We start from the raw sequence: 19238 nt of genomic DNA on the forward strand, positions 1-19238 counted from the left end.
TCTGCCGTTGCTTCTGCTGTGTTTGTCCTAGGAGGTTCGAATTTCTGTAGTTTCATGTTCACCTCAACTCACTGGAAGCTCCCTGAGGGCAGGGCCGGTTGTATTCTGCCAGCACCGGGACCCTGGTCCTGTGCTGAACTGAGAGCTTCTCTTTGCCTCGATTCCCAGCCCACTCTCTCCCTGGGCTTTCCCATCGCTATAGACACCACTATCCTCCCTGTCTCACTAGCCTGTAACCTTCTTCAGCCTCCTCGTTGAACTCCCTGCCTCCAACCCTTCCCTCTCCAGCCCATCCTTCACTCCACTGCCTGTATCATTTGAATAAAACATCCAGAGCCTATCTCCCCATTCCTCAAAAACCTCCAGTGGTGGTTCATCCACCCCTGCGTCAAGCAGAAACTCCCCACCGTTGGCTTTCAGGTGCTCAACCTGCGCTCTACTTACTACTCTTCTTTCGTCTCAACCCAGCCCACGTACTTCACTCCCCTGATGCCAATATGCTCACTGCCTCACTCTCATCTTTCTCACCATAGCCCTCTTTCCAGTTAGAACTTCCTTCCCCTTCACATCCAGCAGGCTACTACTATCCCCATCTTTAAGGTCCACTAAAACCATGCCTCCTCCAGGAAGCCATCCCTGAGTAATCTCTCATCCCCCCACCCTGTTTTCCCCACTACAAAGTCACCTATGCACCTGAGCCCCTATCCCTTCAGTACTTAGGTAATCACCACACTCCTTCCCCCAACAGACATCATGTAGGTCAATGGTACCTATCGTCATGAAAGTGTGAAAGTGTTATCGAGAAAGGGTGCTAGAGGAAGTGTATAATAGCAGGGGACTCCTGTGTGCAGATTACATACAAAAATTACATTTATTTGCCATTAAAAATTGTAAATAAATGTAACTCTAATCAATCATGCTTCTGAACCTGCTGGATAAACACTGACTGCCTACTGTAAATGAGTTGGGACTATAAAGCCCTCATCTTATTTTAATATCTCTCTCCCCCTGTAGACTGTAAGACCCTTGCAGGTAGGGATAACCTCTATTACACAGTACTCTCCCAAGTGCTTAGTACAGTGCTCTGCACACAGTCAGCTGCTCAATAAATACCACTGATTGATTGAAGAAGTTCAACGTACCTTGGCACTTTGTCTGTTCTCCTTTTTTTCTTCATCGGGAAGTGGAGGCATCGGATAGGGGTATTTTCTGCTTGAGGCGATGGATCCAGTAGATGAAGAAGGAGACTTGGCAGGAGATAATGTTCTGAGATGATGGAAACATGGGAAAGAAAGGGGAATGTGATCAGGCTATTCCAAATATTTAAAATCTGCTTCGGTAAAAAGCCCCCCTCCCTTAGTTTGAAATCTGCCGATTCAGTAGCACATAGGCTCACTATCCTGACTGTGAAGGCCAGGACGTTATGCTGACATTCTTTAAACGTGGAAGGCTCAAAGGTTATATTTTTTCTTTTTTTGCAGATCCAACTTTTCATTTTGAGTGTAGGGCAAAAAGCTTCCCATTAAAGAGCCAGCTGGAAGGGTTTTGTGGCTCAGACAGGCTAAGGAGAGCTAATGGTTCAAAAAGACCAGCTTTTCAAATTTTTTAGCTACACCTAGAAACTCCTAGCTCTTTTCAACTCTGCTTGGAAGCTCTCAGATTAAATGGGAGAAGCAAGGCTGACAGATTGGGAGTCTTCTGCCTGTTGTAGAAGAAATTCACATCCACCCATCTTGCTCATTAAATTCTCAATAACTTGAATCTGGGGACTGTCTTTGACCCGTATACTCCTAAAGCACTGAGTACAGTGCTCTGCACATGGAAGGGGCTTGGGAAAATACTCTGCTCAAAGTACAGGCAAAGTAAGTGTCCAGTACACTGCTCTACACATCTAGTAGATGCCCAATAAAAGCTGTTGATGATTCGTGGCAATGATGAAAAAATTATGAGAGCAAAAATAAGAGTTTCACTCCTATAGTTGGGAACTTGGTGGGTTGGAGAAACACCTCCCATCTCTGGAAGCTAAAGCTTCGCTCTTAATCTCATTGGATCATCTGAGCAACACCCAGAATAATTCTCTGTTACCCAAAAGAACTCAAGTCAAGCCACCTAGGGAGCAGAAGGCTAGAAAACCAATCTCGAGCATGATCAGACGTGGTAGATTCTCTGCCTAATAAGGCACAGTTCAAGCTGAATGACTTTCCCAGAAAGTTTGTCGATGGCGAGGAAGAGGAACTTTAATAATTTCTCATAAAATGACACAGCAGGTACATCTGTTGGAAAACCATCTTCTAAATGACACAAAACTCATGCAGGAGCTGGTGTGTAGTGGGGAAGGAACAAAGGCATGTGAGGGTGAACGATAAATTAGTAGACATGCAAGCAAAGTGTCAGCCAAACAAACAGGCTGATGAGAGCATACAAAAATGGTCTGACCAGTCCTCACGACTGGGCTTTCTAAACCAGGGCGATTCTAGGGATACAGACTGGGATTTTACACTTACAAAGGTCGGTTTTTCTCCTGGAGGCCTAATTTTCTGAACGTAGAGGCTCCGAAGTGGATAGTCTTAGGTCTTGACCACCTTTCTAAATGAAAGGTCAAGACTAAGCCAATAGAAAACTGCTCATCCACGATCCTCTGCTCTGTTTTTCATTCAGGATATCCATAGTGCTAGATGCCGCTTTTGTTGGGGCAAGAAGAGGTCAGAGGTTGCATACATTTGGGCACCCCTACTGTTCTACTCTGGTTTTCACCCCCACCGCGACTTTGGAGACGAAGACTCCCCCAACCGTTTCTGTGGAAGACACACTGGACCCCATAGCTGCTGCTGTGTGGACACTTACCACCACCCACACACATTCTGTTGGCCCTGGGCTCCTAGGAGCATTTAGCCCTCAGTCTCAGTGCTTAGAACAGTGCTCGACACACAGTAAATGTTTAACAAATACCATTAAAAAAAGCTAACAATGCCATAAAAGTATTGACCAAAACTACTTCATTGGTTGTTCCCGAATTTCCATCAATTGCTCAACACCAAGATCGCCGCCTCAACCCTCCACACCCACACCCCACACCCCCCACACCCACTCTCTCTCTTCCCTCAGTTTAAATACTTTTGGTGTGGGAAATGAACGACACTACTTGCACGATGGCTTCCCCATACACTACAGAACACATGGAAAAATGTATTTTGGGGGGTAATTCATGGGGCTATTTTTCCACCTCATCCCAACTTCCTCCTTCCTTACCATCCTTTTCGAAGAAGGACCTCTAATTTCTCTAGGGCCCTGAATCCAAGATGGGAATTAGGGACCCCTAAAAATCCAAAGCCTCAGAGACTTAAAAACTTACCTGCTTCCTGCCTACAAACATAAACAGAGCTCTCTCAATATCTTTCTAAACAGGAGCACTCCTACCGGAGCTCAGAACCAGCTTTTACTTCAGTGAATTTTAGTGCTCCACAGTTAGTGCAGTTGGAGGCCCCCATTGCATTCTAGGACAGAAACCTTGCACTTTTAACTCACTGGTGACTGGCAATGCTCTCCTTCCTCCTGCAGTTGTTTCTAGGGTGAGCTGTGGCCTGGAATGATCAGGAGGTGGAGCTGGGTGAGGAATGAGAGAGATTCCTACCAGGTGGATTTCTCCCTGGCCAGAGTCGGGAATAGAGGCTCAGGCCTGGCCCACTCTGAGACTGACTTTAAGGTCCTGCTCAAACAACTTGCCCCCTCCTACCACACTCAGCCCACACACTTTGTTTCTCTAATGCCAACCTACTCACTGTACCTCCATCTCATCTATCTCGCCACCGACCCCTCTCCCCACCTTCAAAGTCTTTTCAAAAGCACATCTCTTCCAAGAGGCCTTCCCCGACTAAGCCCTCATTTCCTCTTCTCTCACCCGCTTCTGCTCCGCCCTTGCACTTTGCACCCTCCCTCAGCCCCACAGCACTTAGGTATGTAGCCGTAATTTATTTATTTATATTAAAATCTGTCTCCCCCTCTAGACTCTTAGCTCATCATAGGCAGGAAACATGTCTACCAACTCCATTACAATGTACTCTCCCGAGAGAAGCAGTGTGGCTCAGTGGAAAGAGCATGGGCTTTGGAGTCAGAGGTCATGAGTTTGAATCCCGGCTCTGCCACTTGTCAGCTGTGTGACTGTGGGCAAGTCACAACTTCTCTGTGCCTCAGTTACCCCATCTGTAAAATGGGGATGAAGACTGTGAGCCTCACTTGGGACAACCTAATTACCCTGTATCTACCCCAGCGCTTAGAACGGTGCTCTGCACATAGTAAGCGCTTAACAAATACCAACATTATTATTACAGTGCTCTGCACACAATAAGCACTCAATAAATGATTGACTGCTTGACAGGATGCCCTAAAAACTATGGGTGGGTGGCAAAACAACTCTTGCAAGAGGCCATGCCAGTGCTATAAAGGAGATTTCAACATGCTCCAAGGCCAAATTAACACCTGGCCCTGAGTAAGGAGCGAAAGGCTGAATGAGAAAATTTTAGAGGAATAGTAGAAAAATCAAAATAATCATGCTGAAAGTGATGGAGGCTAGAGCAGGTATGGCACATGCCAATCCTCACTGTGCCCATGAGGGTTTTGTTGGGGACGGGGGGTTGTCCCTGTGGAGAAGGATCCCCATCTCCCTCTTCTCTCTGACTCTCCAGTCCTGAGTCTATTTCCCCCCAGTTGGGCAACAACATTCAAACTGGGTAAAAGGATATGGGGGCTGGGGGCGGGAACGAGATGCTGCTAGGGTTCCCTCCCGCTACCCAAATAGACATCATCAGCCCACAAGATTGTACGCTCTCTGAGGGTAGGGATCATGTCTACCTCTGCTCTACTGTACTTTTCCAAGCACTCAGTCAAGTTCGACTGTAAGCTCCTTGAAGGCAGGGATTGTGTCTTTCATTTGTATTGCCCTCTCTCTTGGTTGCCTATTACTGTGCTCTGCACAAAGCAATCACTCGATAAAAACCACTGATTGATTGATTGATCGCCAAAAAGCCTCTCAAGGAAGAGGCCTACCTTGCTAAACTAGCCAGTGGAATCTGGGGTCTGCCAGCAGAAGGGCTGGTTCGGGGGAATTTATCAATGTCAATCAACCAATCAATGGTATTTACTGAATATTTAGAGTGTGTAGAGCTCTGTACTAAGCACTTAATGTCAATGAATGACAACTGTAGACCAAGCCACTCCTGTGACAAAATAAGAAGCTTTGTGCTTGGAAGAGCAAGGTTCAAACAGGGGCTGAATAGTCTGTTTTGGGGTTCTAAGAAGCCCATGTTCTAAGAACATGGACAGGGTCTAAAGACCATCTCAATATTGTTCTGAGAAAACTGTTTAAAGCAATGGTTTTGTCTTTCATTAATTTGGGGCTTGAAACTTTTGGGTAAAGTGTGCATATTTGCCTCCAAAATACTACTTTTCTAACAATAACATTCTTCAGCATCACTGAAATTCAGGAAATTACTCATGTAATATAGTGGATAGAATTTTTTTAAAAATATAAGATGCCCAGTTCCTTAAATTTTTACATCAAGAACTCCGTCCCCGCCTCTCATTTTTGCTGGAACTGTTTCAGGCAGCTTGATCACTTAGTCAAAGTCTCCAGAGGAGATCTCTGAAGTTTGACAAACTTTCAAAGAATAACTTGCAAATTAATAAATTATCCTTCTCAGTAGCTTTATCACCTGGTCTATCATAGCAAACCAACAAAGCTATATCAAACTATATATTTTCATTTAGACATTTAAATCATTTTCACAAACACTCTATTTGTATTCTATTGCTTTTCCCCATCTCTGATTTATTTTAGTGTCTGTCTCTGCTGGATTATAAACTACTTGATGGTGCTATCTACTATTTTCTTCCAAGCACTTAGTACAACACTCTGCCCACAGTAAGAACTCAATAAACCCATTTGATTGATGTTTATAGAAGTAATTAAATCTGTTACTTTATTAAATCCTCTAGCTGTAAGCTCCTTCTGGGCAGGGAATGTGTCATACATTTCTACTGTACTGTATTCTCCCAAGTGCTTCTTACAGTGTTCGGTATACAGTAAGCACTCAATAAATACCACTAAGATAGAATTCCACTCTCAAATTTTTCCCTTTTCACCAGAGTTCTGGTATTTAGTGGGAAAAATAAATTGCATTATGGAACCACTCGTTTGAGTAAATTAAATTCATTTTAGGTTAGTGCTTTTGTAATAGTGGACAGTATGCCTCATGCCCGGAAAACACTACTTAGCGTAAAAAATGAAGAAGCAGCTACTAAAAGCTCTAGGTGGTGAGGGGGGCATGCACTAAACACGCCCTGCCAATGGCTTCATTTGAAACATTCAGAAAAAAATTGAAATTGCAAGGGAAACTAAAAACAGATATCAAAAGGCAGCAGATACCAGGAGCTGGTATTGAAAGACACAGGCTTGGACCCTAGCCATACCACTTATATAAGCTGGAAGTGTCAAAAAGGGATAGAGAATTAATTGACCAAATACCTAAAGTAGGGTCCTTCAGTGTTTTTATTCACATCTTCTACCCACTTAGCTACATTAGAGTCTCTTTTGAACCAAGGGTTTAAATACCTGCAGAAAGCAATGGAAGGAACAGAGAAAGCAGAAGAACAAGAAGAATAGAAAAATCTGAGAACAAACAGCGCAAGCTTGGCAAAGATGCTTTCATCCTCAAAATGCCAGGGACTTGGCCCAACTCCTCCTGGGAATGTTGAGGGGAGTTAAGGCAATTGGCACAAAGATATGAAACAAACTACAGGGACTAACAAGGTCCTAGGAATCACTTCATTTAATTCGGAGAAAGTCATTTTCATCTGTGTCCCAGAGCTCCTTCTGGGCTCTGGCCACCCGCTTCTCCCCGTCATCTCTCCAAGATGGCACCTCCCCGACCATCTCTGGGTAAAAGGATGGCCGATATCAAGCCACCAGTGGTGCTAGCTCAGAATAACCAGGGGTCTACAAACTAAACCAGACGTTTGGAATTCAGAATACCTCAGGAAGGGCAAAAAATAATGGGATATCATTCTCTTTTTTTTTCTCTCTCTCTCCAGTACTGAAATGGGAAACAAGGCAGGGAGGCCTGTTGAAAATAATCTGCTGTTCCTGTTTCCCCAGAGAAGCTCCAACTCCGAAGCTTTGGAGCACTATCCAGATAAGATTTGTGGAGCAGAAATGAACCTACTTTCTCAACTGCTCGGCTGAGCGGCACTGAAACATTACTTGCCCTCCTTCTCACTCTCCAACCCCAAGTCCCTCAGCTTCCGATGAGAAAATAGGATTTAGAAAATGGGCACTCTACTAAACTTCCTGAAGCATCAACACCACCACCAACCAAAAAAACTCTAGGAAACAGGTAGCATGGTTTTACCGATTCTTACCAATTCTTGCCCTTCAGTATCCTCGGTTTAAAAATCTAGCCTTCTTTTTTGTACCTTGGAAAACCGTGGTCACTGCTCAATACCTCTAACATGTGGTCAGAAAACTGGCATAGGAGGTGAGAAGGCCAGGCTGAATACCCACCTCTGCCCCAGAATTTTTTTTCTCCTTTGAAAAATGGATGAAAAATATCCTTTTCCTCCTTTTTGGAAATGTTTGTAGATTAGTAAAATAACCACTGTTCTCCACATTAAGGTCACATCTCTTCCAAGGGACCATTCCTGATTAAGCCTTCTTTTCCCCGGCTCACTTTCCCTTCTGTGTCATCTATGCTCTTGGATCTATGACCTGTGAGCATTTGATATTCGCCCCAACCCTCAACCCCTCGGCACTTATGTACATAATCTTGAAATTATATTTTTTAAGTCATTTATTCATGTTAACATCTGACTCCCCCTCTAGACTGTAAACTCGTTATGGGCAGGGAACTCATCCGCTAATTCTGTTGTATTGTTCTCTACCAGAGGCTTAGTACAGTGCTCTGCACATAGTAAGCACTCAATAAATACCACTCATGATTGATTGCTTGATACTGCATAAACGCAGTATGAACTGAGTAACTACCAACGACTCTGATTTTTTGGGACAACTTATACAAATGCCCTTTTTCTCTTGAAATCAGCTTGCTGTGAGCAGGGAATGCCTCTATCAACTGTCAAATTGTACTCTCCCAAATGCTTAGTACAGTGCTCTGCACTCAGTAAGTGCTCAATAAATATGACTGATCGATTGAAAATGTGCGCACCCATCTTCCTGCCTAACTCCAGATCAACTGTTCCTTTAGATCCTTTAGCCCCTGGCCAGTGAATTCCATGAACCCCCGCCTCCCCTCTTCGTGTCCAAACCAACTCCCCAAAATAGTTTTCTTTATCTCAGATTGTTTGGTCCTTTCATTTTAGCTTTGGCCAATGAACTACCGGTTCGCAAGCGACGAAATCCAGTGCGGGAGGATTCCTTGGTTTGTTCTGAACTTTCTTAGACCATTTTTGCTCGAGTTTCTGTCCCTCCTTTCACCCAGCTTGTCTTTAGGCACAGCTGTTTCCAACCCGCCCATTGGTACAAACGGTGAAATCCGAATTTCCTTAAGCTTTCGGCAGAGACTCTGAACAAAAAGAAAGCGATAAAAAGCAAGTGCAGCTCCAGATGAAAATGCTCGTGAAATCTCTGAGTTCAGGGCAGTATCGGGAAAAGCCCATGCAACCGTTCTTAGGTAGAAGAGGAAGCCGGTCAGTCACTTTGCAAGCACCTAGGCAGGTCCATGCAGCTCCATTTTCCAAATTCACTTGCTAATCCGGGAGACACTCCCAAGTTTGTTCTTTCCTTGCAAGTGGAAGTTCAACAGGTAAGGCACCCGGGCGGGAGTTTTCCAATGGAGCCATCCAGTTCCTTGGCTTGAATTTCCCATTGATCCCTTCCCAATCGGTCCCTTCCCAGAGGCCTGAATTTAATCACTGACCTGAGGGTCTCTCTTGACCGCTCCTTTCTGGGATCTGCCCTTCGGGGGTCCCAGAATCGGGGTCCTACGCTCTTGGGAGTCTGTCCTGATTTCCGGCCCTTAAAGATCGGTCCTAGAGCTTGAAGAGGCGTGTAGTGTATCACAACATGCAGCAATGCATCAGAGTCAGGGGCCGGGGTATTCTTGAGGCTGGAGGGGTGTGAAGAGCTGAGCGAGTTTCAGCTAGCTGCCTCAGGACTACCCCCCCCGGCCCCCACCAAGTCATATGACTAAATGCTCAGAAGAGGAAGGGTTAAGTGGCACCTTAGAAAGAAGGACAGGGAGAAACTGACCTGTGATCTTGACTCCCTGCCTCTGGGGCGTCAGGACGCCCTGGGCTTATGCCTTGGGATGGGATTTTCTGGGTGAGGGGGGGCCCAGGTTCGAATGCTTGGGGCTCCCTTCTGCAGAAACACAATATACAACAAAGTCTAAGCCAAAGAGGTCGCTACTGTGTATAGTGAGGAAGAGCAAACATGAGGAAAAGTAGAATGAATTAATAAACCTACCCCAGATTGTTAATTGGTGAAAAACATGTTACTGGATGTCTGTCTCCCTCTTTCTAGACTGTGAGCCTGTTGTTGGGCACGGATTGTCTCTATTTGTTGCCGAATTATACTTTCCAAGCTCTTAGTCCAGTGCTCTGCACACAATAAGCGCTCAATAAAAACGACTGAATACTGGTGCATGTTTTAACACGTCCCCATTTCTACATCCTTTTCAAAAAGTCGACCTTACCACCTTTGAATATACTTTCCAAAAATCAGACTGCTAAAAAGTCCGACTTGATCCTTTAAGCTTGGAGAAATTGTGGTGTCTATTTTAACATCGGTCTCCCCCTGCAGACCATAAGCTCCTTGCAGGCAGGATTCGTGCTAACCATAACTCTTGTGTGGTACTTTTCCAAGAGCTTAGCCCAGTGCTCTGCACACAGTCAGAACTCAATAAATACCACTGATTGACTAATATATTTCCCTCTACTTCCAACTGGTGGTATTATTTCAGAGGTCAGGAGGGGAGTGTTTTGCCCTTGAGAGATGGTCTAGTAACCCTTTTGTACTCTCCCGAGCAAATAGGAAGTGCTTAATAAATACTATTGATAAATTCATAATTCATTCCTGCAGCTCTGGAGTCCTAGAAGTTGGGGAGAGTGAGGACGATTTAGAATGTCTTGGGCTAAAGGAAGACTGAGATCGCCAGGGGGCCAGGTTCCAAGTCATCTGTTCTTTTCTGTTGTGGGTCACCTGTCCAAAATATGGCGATAACGGGGAAGGATTCCACCTTTTAATGCTTTAACATTTGGTTTTTACCAGGGTCCACTCTGCCCTACTCTGTCCCTCAATGGCTATTTGTCTTGAATTAACTTTACAAATCGACTTCAAACTCCGAGGAGTTTTTATTTCGATAGGCCAGCATCCCAAAGGGTATCTGTGGCACCAGACCTTAGTCGAGCGGGCTTCTTGGAGATGATTTGAGAAGATAATGTGGGGGGAATTTATTCCAAAGGCCATTTTATTCATCCCCTTTACTGCTGCTGAATACAGATTGCCTGCTGGGTTCACAGATTTACTGGCTCCATCGTGACGTCTCCGCTCCCACTTTTAAGTCACGCCACAGCTAAAGGAGACGCCCAGAAAGCTAGACAGAACAACCTGCAGGTTTCGTCCTCACCTCTCTGGGCAACTAACTAAGTCAAACGAGGTGAATAGCTTTCACTGCACAGTCTCATGCAGAACTTCCACCAAACAGCATTCCGGAAAGAGTTTACCCACAGAGAAGCCTGGAGGCATCCAAGAGCTTTGGGAGTGGCTAGAATAAATTCTAAAGGATGGAGGTTAATGAGATTGGTACAGTTTTCCGTTCTTGGCCATGCAATGGTGTCTCTAGAACATTCCATGGTTTCTAAATCAGAGAGAAATTATCCGCTGAATAAACACCGACAAGCCACTTACAAGACAATCCTAATTCAGCTGGGAGGTCCGAATGAAGGAACAATTATTATTATTCCCAGACCGAGAGGGGAAGGGGTACCCGATGGAAAAGCTAAGCAAATTTCCAGCAAGCTGTGACTGATAGTTGCTTGGCAGAAGGCTTTGCTAGTGAGGACGGCAAGCAGACGGATGTATAGTTTGTCGAGGTGCAATATCATAATAATACCGATTAAGATTCCATTCTATTGCAGGAAGATCAAGGGTTTGATCGAGTAAGCTTGATTATGAATGTACTTTCCCAAAAGAAGAAACAGAAAAAGGGTGAGTGATGATTACATTAAAAAAAAATCTAAAATTAGGATAACATTTAAAACACGTGCTTTCTTTTTGAACGATCGCATGATGCCATTTTAGAATGTACGTTTGATGCTAATGTCATTAAACTACACATGAGACTGCCCCTCCAATCTTTCCTTTCGATAACAATTAAACGTTTTATTTTTCACTTGTAATAATATATATCTATCCTTTATACCCCAAGATGCCACTGACAGTGAATAACCACAATACCTTGAATGAATCTAGCACTTGTGTTTATCCAAAGTGCTTCGACACCAATTACACTATTTGTCTCTCACAACACCTCAGAGAAGTAGGAAGAGGCAGACGATATTATCGTCTCCATTTTCCAGACAAGGGAACCGAGACACCGGGAGGTGACTTGCCCAAGGTCACACAGCTCTTCCGTGGAAAAGCTGTATCTAGAACTCAGGTCCTCAGTCCTGAGGTGATGATTATATTTTTGTCATAAGGGTATCTGAGCAGTAGAGCATCAAGCACATGCTCTAGGCACGGTTCATACGCTCTCATAAGATTGCCGGGAGGACTGGATCCATGTTATCAAAAAGGGATAAGAAGATGGGGGAGCGGGTGAGGTAGAGAGACACAACTGACAAACCGAGAGAGGAGAGAGATGGAGAGACAGAGTGCACATTCTTTAAAATAACTGAAACCAGGGTTGTGGAAGAGAAGGAAGGAACCTTATCAAAACTTCCTCCAATTACCAAACCAAGACGCAGTGCTGGCACTTTCCCAAGTTGATCAAGTGGCTGCAAATGACATGTCATTTTCTTTAGAACAAGCCAGAGTAGCTAGTGGTTTTTTTGGTCCCCCATTAGGGTTCAGACTTACTCAGTAGAATTAGACCGGGGTCTAAATCTTTTGCCTTTACTTTTCTTTCTGTTGCCTCCTGCATTACCTAAAAAAGATGAGATTAAGATGGAGACGATTAAATTACATCGGAATGAATAACAAATTAAATAATAATAATAATTATGGTGTTCGTTAGGTGCTTATTATGTACCAGGCACCGAATTGAGCGCTGGGGCGGATACAAGCAAATCAGACTGGACGCAGTCACTGTCCCACTTGGGGCTCACAGTCTCGATCCCCATTTTGCAGATGAGGTAACTGAGCCACAGAGAAGTTAAGCGACTTGCCCAAGTTCACCCATCTATTAGCATGCGATAACAGACTTTTCTACTTTGTACTTGGGGCATGGACTTTTGGGGTTGAAAGTTGCACACCAGGGGTTTGATACTGCATTAACTAGTTAACTAAAGCTAACAAATCCCAACTCAGATTATTAATCAAATGCCTGTAGACCCCTTTTGAGAGGTTTTGAACACATTCAAAGAAAAATAAGCAGGATCCTTTGCAAGATTCCCTTTACAAGCGAATCTTCTGATTTTGAAGGCAATAATAGAAGGTTGATAACAAGACTCTTGGCCTCTTTATCATCAACAGCATCAATAGTATTTATTGAGAGCTATGTGCACAATACTGTATTGAGCGTTTGGGGAGTGCAATACAGTGTGTCCCTGGCCACAATGGGCTAACTGTCTAGAGAGGGAGAAAGACATCAACAGAAGTAAATAATTTATAATATATAAAGATATGCCTTCATCTCTGGAATTCTGTCTTTGGCGAAAGATGGGCTTTTGGATTTCCCCTTACCTTGCCACGAATTACTCCTGGGCCGTCCATTCTCACAGATTTCAGAAATATTTTTGGTGTCAGGGATTCTTTCACTCCATGAATGCGATAGTCCATTTGATCTGAAATGGGAATGTGCAAAACCTTTCATTTCTCCCCTCGACAGCTTGAAACATAGAAACGTTCATACTCCTAAGGGTTAAGATCAATAAACAAGGTCTCTTTAGCATCTCAGGAAATTAAAAAAAATGGAAACTAAGAAAGTAAATCCGAAAAATTAAATAATGTAGAGATATAAAAAAAATTCATGAAAAGCAGATACAGAATACAATATTGAGTTTTTCTAACAGAAAGGAGGCAATTTTTTCCTTCCAAGGCCCGTACTGCTAATTACTACAACCTCACATCTACCTGCATTCTAGTTTGATTCGGTCTGCTGAGATGTTAGTAACAGTAAGATTTTCACTTTGGCATTCTTTGGGAAATAGAGCTTTCCTCGCTTTAGCCATCTTATCCTAAACCAGGAAAGGTGACTGTGTTGATTAAACTAAATCCCACTTGATTAGGTCAGGTGACTGCCTCATAAGATTCCAACTGGATCAGCATTTTGTCCACTATCCCTTATTTATTTCCCTTCTGCCTCAGTAGCTTCATGAAAAATCAAAATTGACCACCCTTGCCCTCTACAACAGAAGTTTCTTGACAGACACTTTTCAGTACTTTAAAGGGGCTTAAGATCAATCACTCAGAGGGAAGCAGTCTTTTATTACCAGAGCTCTTTCCAAAAGACAGGTTTTGCACTTTAGAAATGGTCCTGCATCCCAAATCATAGCCACACACCGGTTCTTGTAAATAAGTATGTGTGTCTTGTTATAAAAAACCCCACCAAACTTTGTTATTGAAGTATTTCTGATTAAAATGTGATTTTTAATCACCATTTTTGGGCATTTCAAAACACACTCTGGGGCTGAAGGACCAAAGAAATATTGGTGAATTCTAATGACCTGCCTGTTTTCCCCAAAACTTCTTGGATTGCCAATTAAAAACTTCACTACTCCATAAAGCCTACAGGAAGCAAATGGAAAAAATCCCTCAAATTCCTCTGTCCATTCTCTTCACCTTTGCTCCATATACGTGAAATGCACTGGAGAGTCAGTTCTGCCATAATGCATGTTCTCATTATGTGTTTTGGACAGAAAGTTACCGTAGAATTAGGGCACAATCTTCCGACAACACAAGCCTGATGGGACACAACGCCAAGTGGGTTTGGCAAGCTATGATTTTGTACATGCATGGAAGGTCAGGCACAGCATGAGAACCATGACGAGAATTTTTGTGAACATGAGGCTCTTCGGGGACACAGGCTCCCATTAGGGTATAAACCGAGGGCACTTTGATTTTCTGTTTTTTTAACCTACTGAAGTAGTTCCTTGGATTTTGAAGCAGTTTCTATAAAATTTGCATAAGTTTCTGGATTTCATCCCACATTTCTTCTTTTTTGGGTATATCCTTATGGGTTTTGAAAAGTCTGTTCTTAATTTTTATAGGCAAGGCATCCTTTTCAGTGCCTTTGATTGACCAGTCAACAGATGGCCAGAGAAGCTTTTTCCTCCTCCAAAAGCAAGGGAAATGAGTAGGTCTGAGGTTGGATAATTTTGGCTCTAACCTCATTAGCCCTTACATTATGATTCCTTGATCCTCCATGAAGCACCCTGACTTTTGCACTCTCCTAGGATTTGGGTTGATTCCCCTGTGTTTACCCCAGTGCTTAGAACAGTGCTCTGCACATAGTAAGTGCTTAACAAATACCAACATTATTCCCCTATGTCTACCCCAGCGCTTAGAACAGTGCTCTGCACATAGTAAGCGCTTAATAAATACCAACATTATTCCCCTATGTCTACCCCAGCCCTTAGAACAGTGCTCGGCACATAGTAAGCGCTTAACAAATACCAACATTATTATTATTATTATTATTCCATATCGTCTACACTTTTTTAAGCTATTCCAATGGCTTTTTTTCTCTCCAAATTTACCCCCAAGGGGCAATATCCAATGTAATTCAACAAGATTTAAAATGATACTCATGAACCCCTACAGCAAACAGCTGGTATTAAATTCTAAGAGACTGGATAAATCCTTTATTACCAGCTCGTATTTCTGTACTACTTAAGCAGCAGCATGGCCTAGTGGAAAGAGCAAGGGCCTGGTAGAAAGAAGGATCTGTGTTCTAATGCCGGCTCTGCCACTTGCCTGCTGTATGACCTTGGATAAGTCATTTAACTTCTCTGTGCCTCAGTTACCTCATCTGCAAAATGGGGATTAATACTGTGAGCCCCATGTGGGACACGGACTGTGTCCAACTGATTAGCTTGTATCTACCCCAGTGCTTAGGACAGTGCTTGGCCCATAGTAAGTTCTTAACAAATACATTAAAAAAAAAACAAAAACAAAAAACACAAAAAAACTATGAAGTCTGGGCACCACAACCTAGTTTAAAGCTAGACTGAAAGTTATATAAGTCGATAAATAATAACTCCTTGAATAAAATGTTTAGCAGGCAATCCTGGTCGCGACATTTAATATACAAGTCATTGAAAAAACAAACAACATTTTTCAGATCTAATTCAATTTTAAAAACAGAAGCTGGTGGCATTTACAATTAAATAATTTCAAATTAACATTGATAGTATCAGTATATTTAAGAACAGATTATTACCAAAGCAATAAGAGTAACCTTTTTCTTTGACTACCAGATGTGACACAGAACCACAGTTTTAAACCATCAATAAATCCTGTTATCTTTTTTCAAGTCATGTAAGAAATAGACAAAAAAATAATCTTGGGTTCTTACGTAACTTTTTACAAAGTTGTTTTCCCCCTTACCCCCCGTTCTGATAATAAAATAGGATTTCAGGCTAAATGATACTTTGTAAGAGCACATATTGTAATCAAAGAACAAGGGATACCATTTTCAACATTCCATAAAGAAGGAAGAAGTAGTCAAACCTGCTGCAAAATAATGAAATGTTCTGACTAATGGAATAATGTGGAATGGAACAGGTAGAAATCTGAAAATGCGACAGAAAAGCAGACCTCTTCTTAGAACTAGATGCTGAGTTTGTGCTGACTCCAGGAACCATGTCGCTATAAATAGAGTCGGCATCTCCAGGCTTTTTTACAAAATCTCCCTGGGGTATTTGTCTAAAGCATAATAAACATTTTCAAGTCAGAAAACAAGACACACACACACATACACACACATATACACAAATATTAGTTCAGGAGCAAGAGGCAGGAATAATGATCTCTAGGAATCAAGTCCATTATAACACGTAAGATTATCGATAAAGGTGACACACAAAAGTCATCTGATCATGAGGGTTCAATCTACACGATCACCGAGATAACAAAGTTTGAACTGTTTTCCCCATTTAATCCTTTTCTGCTGCAGGTCTCCGGTTCTGGTCTCTTGCCAAGTGAAAGGTTTAAATGAATTATCCTAGAAATGACTGTCCTCACCCCCTCAAGCAACTCCTCTCCCTGATACCCCACCTCAGCAACATCTTCGACTCAGTCTCTCCAGAACAAATTCAACTCCTTTGCGCTTCCCCCACTGCTGGTTTACCTCCTGAGAAGGTCAAGTGGGCTAGCCCCTCAAACAGAAGAAGGAGAAAGACTCAGAAGTTCTAGAAACCATTTGCTTTTCACTCCTCAGGCCCCCTCCCCGAGGGAAAACATGTGGGCACAGAATGTCAACTTGGTAATTTTGGGGGAAGCCCTGCCAATGGATGGGAGAGGAATTGGGCAAAGTGGATGGGGCTGGGGAAAGTGGGGGGAATGATAGTTTTCTGGGAAGTTTTCTGATAAGGCTGGCATTTGTGAAGAAGGGTGATCTCCCAGGAAAGACTGTGGATGGTGTGGCTTCAGAGGGGTGGTAATCCGTGATTTGAATTAGGAGATGATCCAAATCAGTGATGGGTGGTAATTTCTAGTTTGAGATTCTGTTTGTCCAATATACTTCAGGGTTCTCGATCTACGGAAGCAACGCAGCCTAGTGGAAAGAGAAGCAGCATGGCATAGTGGCTAGAGACCGGGCCTGGGAGTCAAAAGGTCATGGGTTCTAATCCCAGCTTTGCCACTTGTCTGCTGTGTGACCTTGGGCAAGTCATTTCACTTCTCTGGGCCTCAGTTACCTCATCTGTAAAATGGGGATTGAGACTGTGAACCCCACGTGGGACAGGGGACTGTGTCCAACCCGATTTGCTTGTATCCACCCCAGTGCTTAGTAAAGTGCCTGGCACACAGTAAGCACTTAAATACCATAATTATTATTTCTATTATTATAATTATGTCACTTCTGTGCAAACCTCATCCTAGATGCAGTTTTGGGTGCCCACCTCGCTTACGATGGGTAAGGAGTGCTTGAACAGTTTTCAGAAGAGAACTGAGAAGATGATTTAGGCCAAAGACAGGAGATTATACGATTGGGATTCCTCAGTCTGGAGAAAGCGGTGAAGTGGTAGAAAGCGGTGAAGTGGTTGAAACTTCTCTGCCAGAATTTGAAGAATGACTAATGGTACCCCATCCACTGAGATCATAGGAAGAAAAGATAGTCATAGAAAAGGTGATTTACATAAGATATAGAGAGCTTCCTGGCAGTAAGAGTTGTTAGATATTGGAATGGGTTTCTAGTAGTAGAATTAGTAGTAATAGTAATAATAGAAGTAATATTAGCCGCAGCAGAGGAAAAGCTTAGTAGCAGCTTATTAGCAGCATGGCCCAGGGGGTCAAGTATGGGCCTGGGAGCCAGAAGGATCTGGGTTCTAATCCCGGCTCTGCCATGAGTCTGCTGCGTGACCTGAGCAAGTCACTTCTCTGGGCCTCAGTTCCCTCATCTGTAAAATGGGGATTAAGACTGTGAGCCCCATGTGGGACGTGGACTGTGTCTAACCTGATTAGCTAGTATCTGCTCCAGAGCTTAGCATAATGTCTGGCACATAGTAAGTGCTTAACAAATACCATAAAAAATGTAATAGCAGCAGCAGCAGCAGCTGTAATAGTTGTAGAGGTTTTTAAAAACAGGAATGATCCTCAACTCTCAGAAATAGTTTAGGAGTGGTCTTGCCAGAAGACAGAGCAGGGGCTGTAAGCTCACTCTGGGCAGGGAATGTGTCTGTTTACTGTTCTATTATACTCTCCCAAAGCACTTAGTATAGTGCACACAGTAAACGTTCAATAAATGTGAATGAATGACCAAAAAACTGATTTTTAATCTATTTATCCACTCGAATTTTGCTGCTCTGCTTGACTTTCCTGGATTCTATCAATTGGGGGGGTAACCACCTCTTCCTTTGACTTTCTAAATATCGGTCAACTCACTCAATCCACCCTTAATGAAGTACAGAATTGTAATTCTTACTTGCTCATTACCTAACTGGATCCTCAAGAAGAAGTTGGTAATTTGTAAAACTGTTTTAGTTCACCCTTATCTGAGAGGAACATAACCTTAAGCTGAAGGAATGTAGTTCTATATTCCATGACAAATATCCTTAGACATAGAAGTCCTAAACTTGGGCTCCTGTGGATTACCTCTGCTCTGTTTTACACTTCCTTAAGGAATATTCAGTTCTTGACTAAAAACTGTTGTCCTCGCAGGGGGATTTAGTAGTTAAGATTCCCAATCTACACTGCAAGCCGGCTGTGGGCAGAGAATGTGTCTGTCAACTCGGTTGTACTGTACTCTCCCAAGTGCTTAGGACAGTGCTCTGCATACAAGTGGTCAAAATACCATTTTGTTTCCTCCTCATTCTCTCCCTACCCTTCACTGCCCATGGACTTTCTTTTTGCAATTTAAAGCATTTCTTTTGATTCCTTTCCCAGAGGAAAAAAAAACTGGTGGCTAAATTGGGGGGAAAAAAAGCATTATTTATGGTCAAAAATCTCAAAACCAAATAGATAAAAAGTGCAAATCGGACTGACATTAAGTGAATGAAGGGCAACCTTCCATGTGAGGACAGGTCAAAAAGATTAGGACAATTCAGTGTAGAAAGATGGAGGCAGAAGGGGACAGGAGTGAATTTTACAAAATCAGGAGTGACATGCCCATAGTGAACACAGTATCACTGCTTACCATATATTACATTATCAAGATGAGAGGGGACTTATTGGAACTTGAAAAATATAACATTCTAAACCAAAAGAAAAAAACAAGGAAAACAATTCTCCAACCAGCAGGAAGTGAACGTTTGTGATTTGTTATCACAGAGAGCTAAACAGATATATTGGTTGAAGAAGGGGTTGGATAAACACGTGAACAAGAGATCACAATTTAAGGCTACCATAT

The 19238-nt window shown here is 42.9% G+C and overlaps 1 protein-coding gene across 1 annotated transcript in view; it reads right to left on the minus strand.

Annotated features, from left to right (window-relative positions):
- Positions 1–19238, minus strand: part of ADAM22 (ADAM metallopeptidase domain 22) — a 113939-nt gene that overhangs the window by 3735 nt on the left and 90966 nt on the right. The window contains exons 27-31 of the mRNA XM_029077711.2: positions 15989–16096; positions 12914–13014; positions 12089–12155; positions 9260–9370; positions 1143–1266 (exon numbers count right to left, since the gene is read on the minus strand). Of these exons, the coding sequence (XP_028933544.2) occupies positions 1143–1266; positions 9260–9370; positions 12089–12155; positions 12914–13014; positions 15989–16096 (511 nt within the window). The remainder of the gene's footprint in view (positions 1–1142; positions 1267–9259; positions 9371–12088; positions 12156–12913; positions 13015–15988; positions 16097–19238) is intronic.

The sequence above is a fragment of the Ornithorhynchus anatinus genome, chromosome 13 (genome assembly GCF_004115215.2).
Source record: "Ornithorhynchus anatinus isolate Pmale09 chromosome 13, mOrnAna1.pri.v4, whole genome shotgun sequence".
Taxonomy (NCBI): Eukaryota; Metazoa; Chordata; class Mammalia; order Monotremata; family Ornithorhynchidae; genus Ornithorhynchus; species Ornithorhynchus anatinus.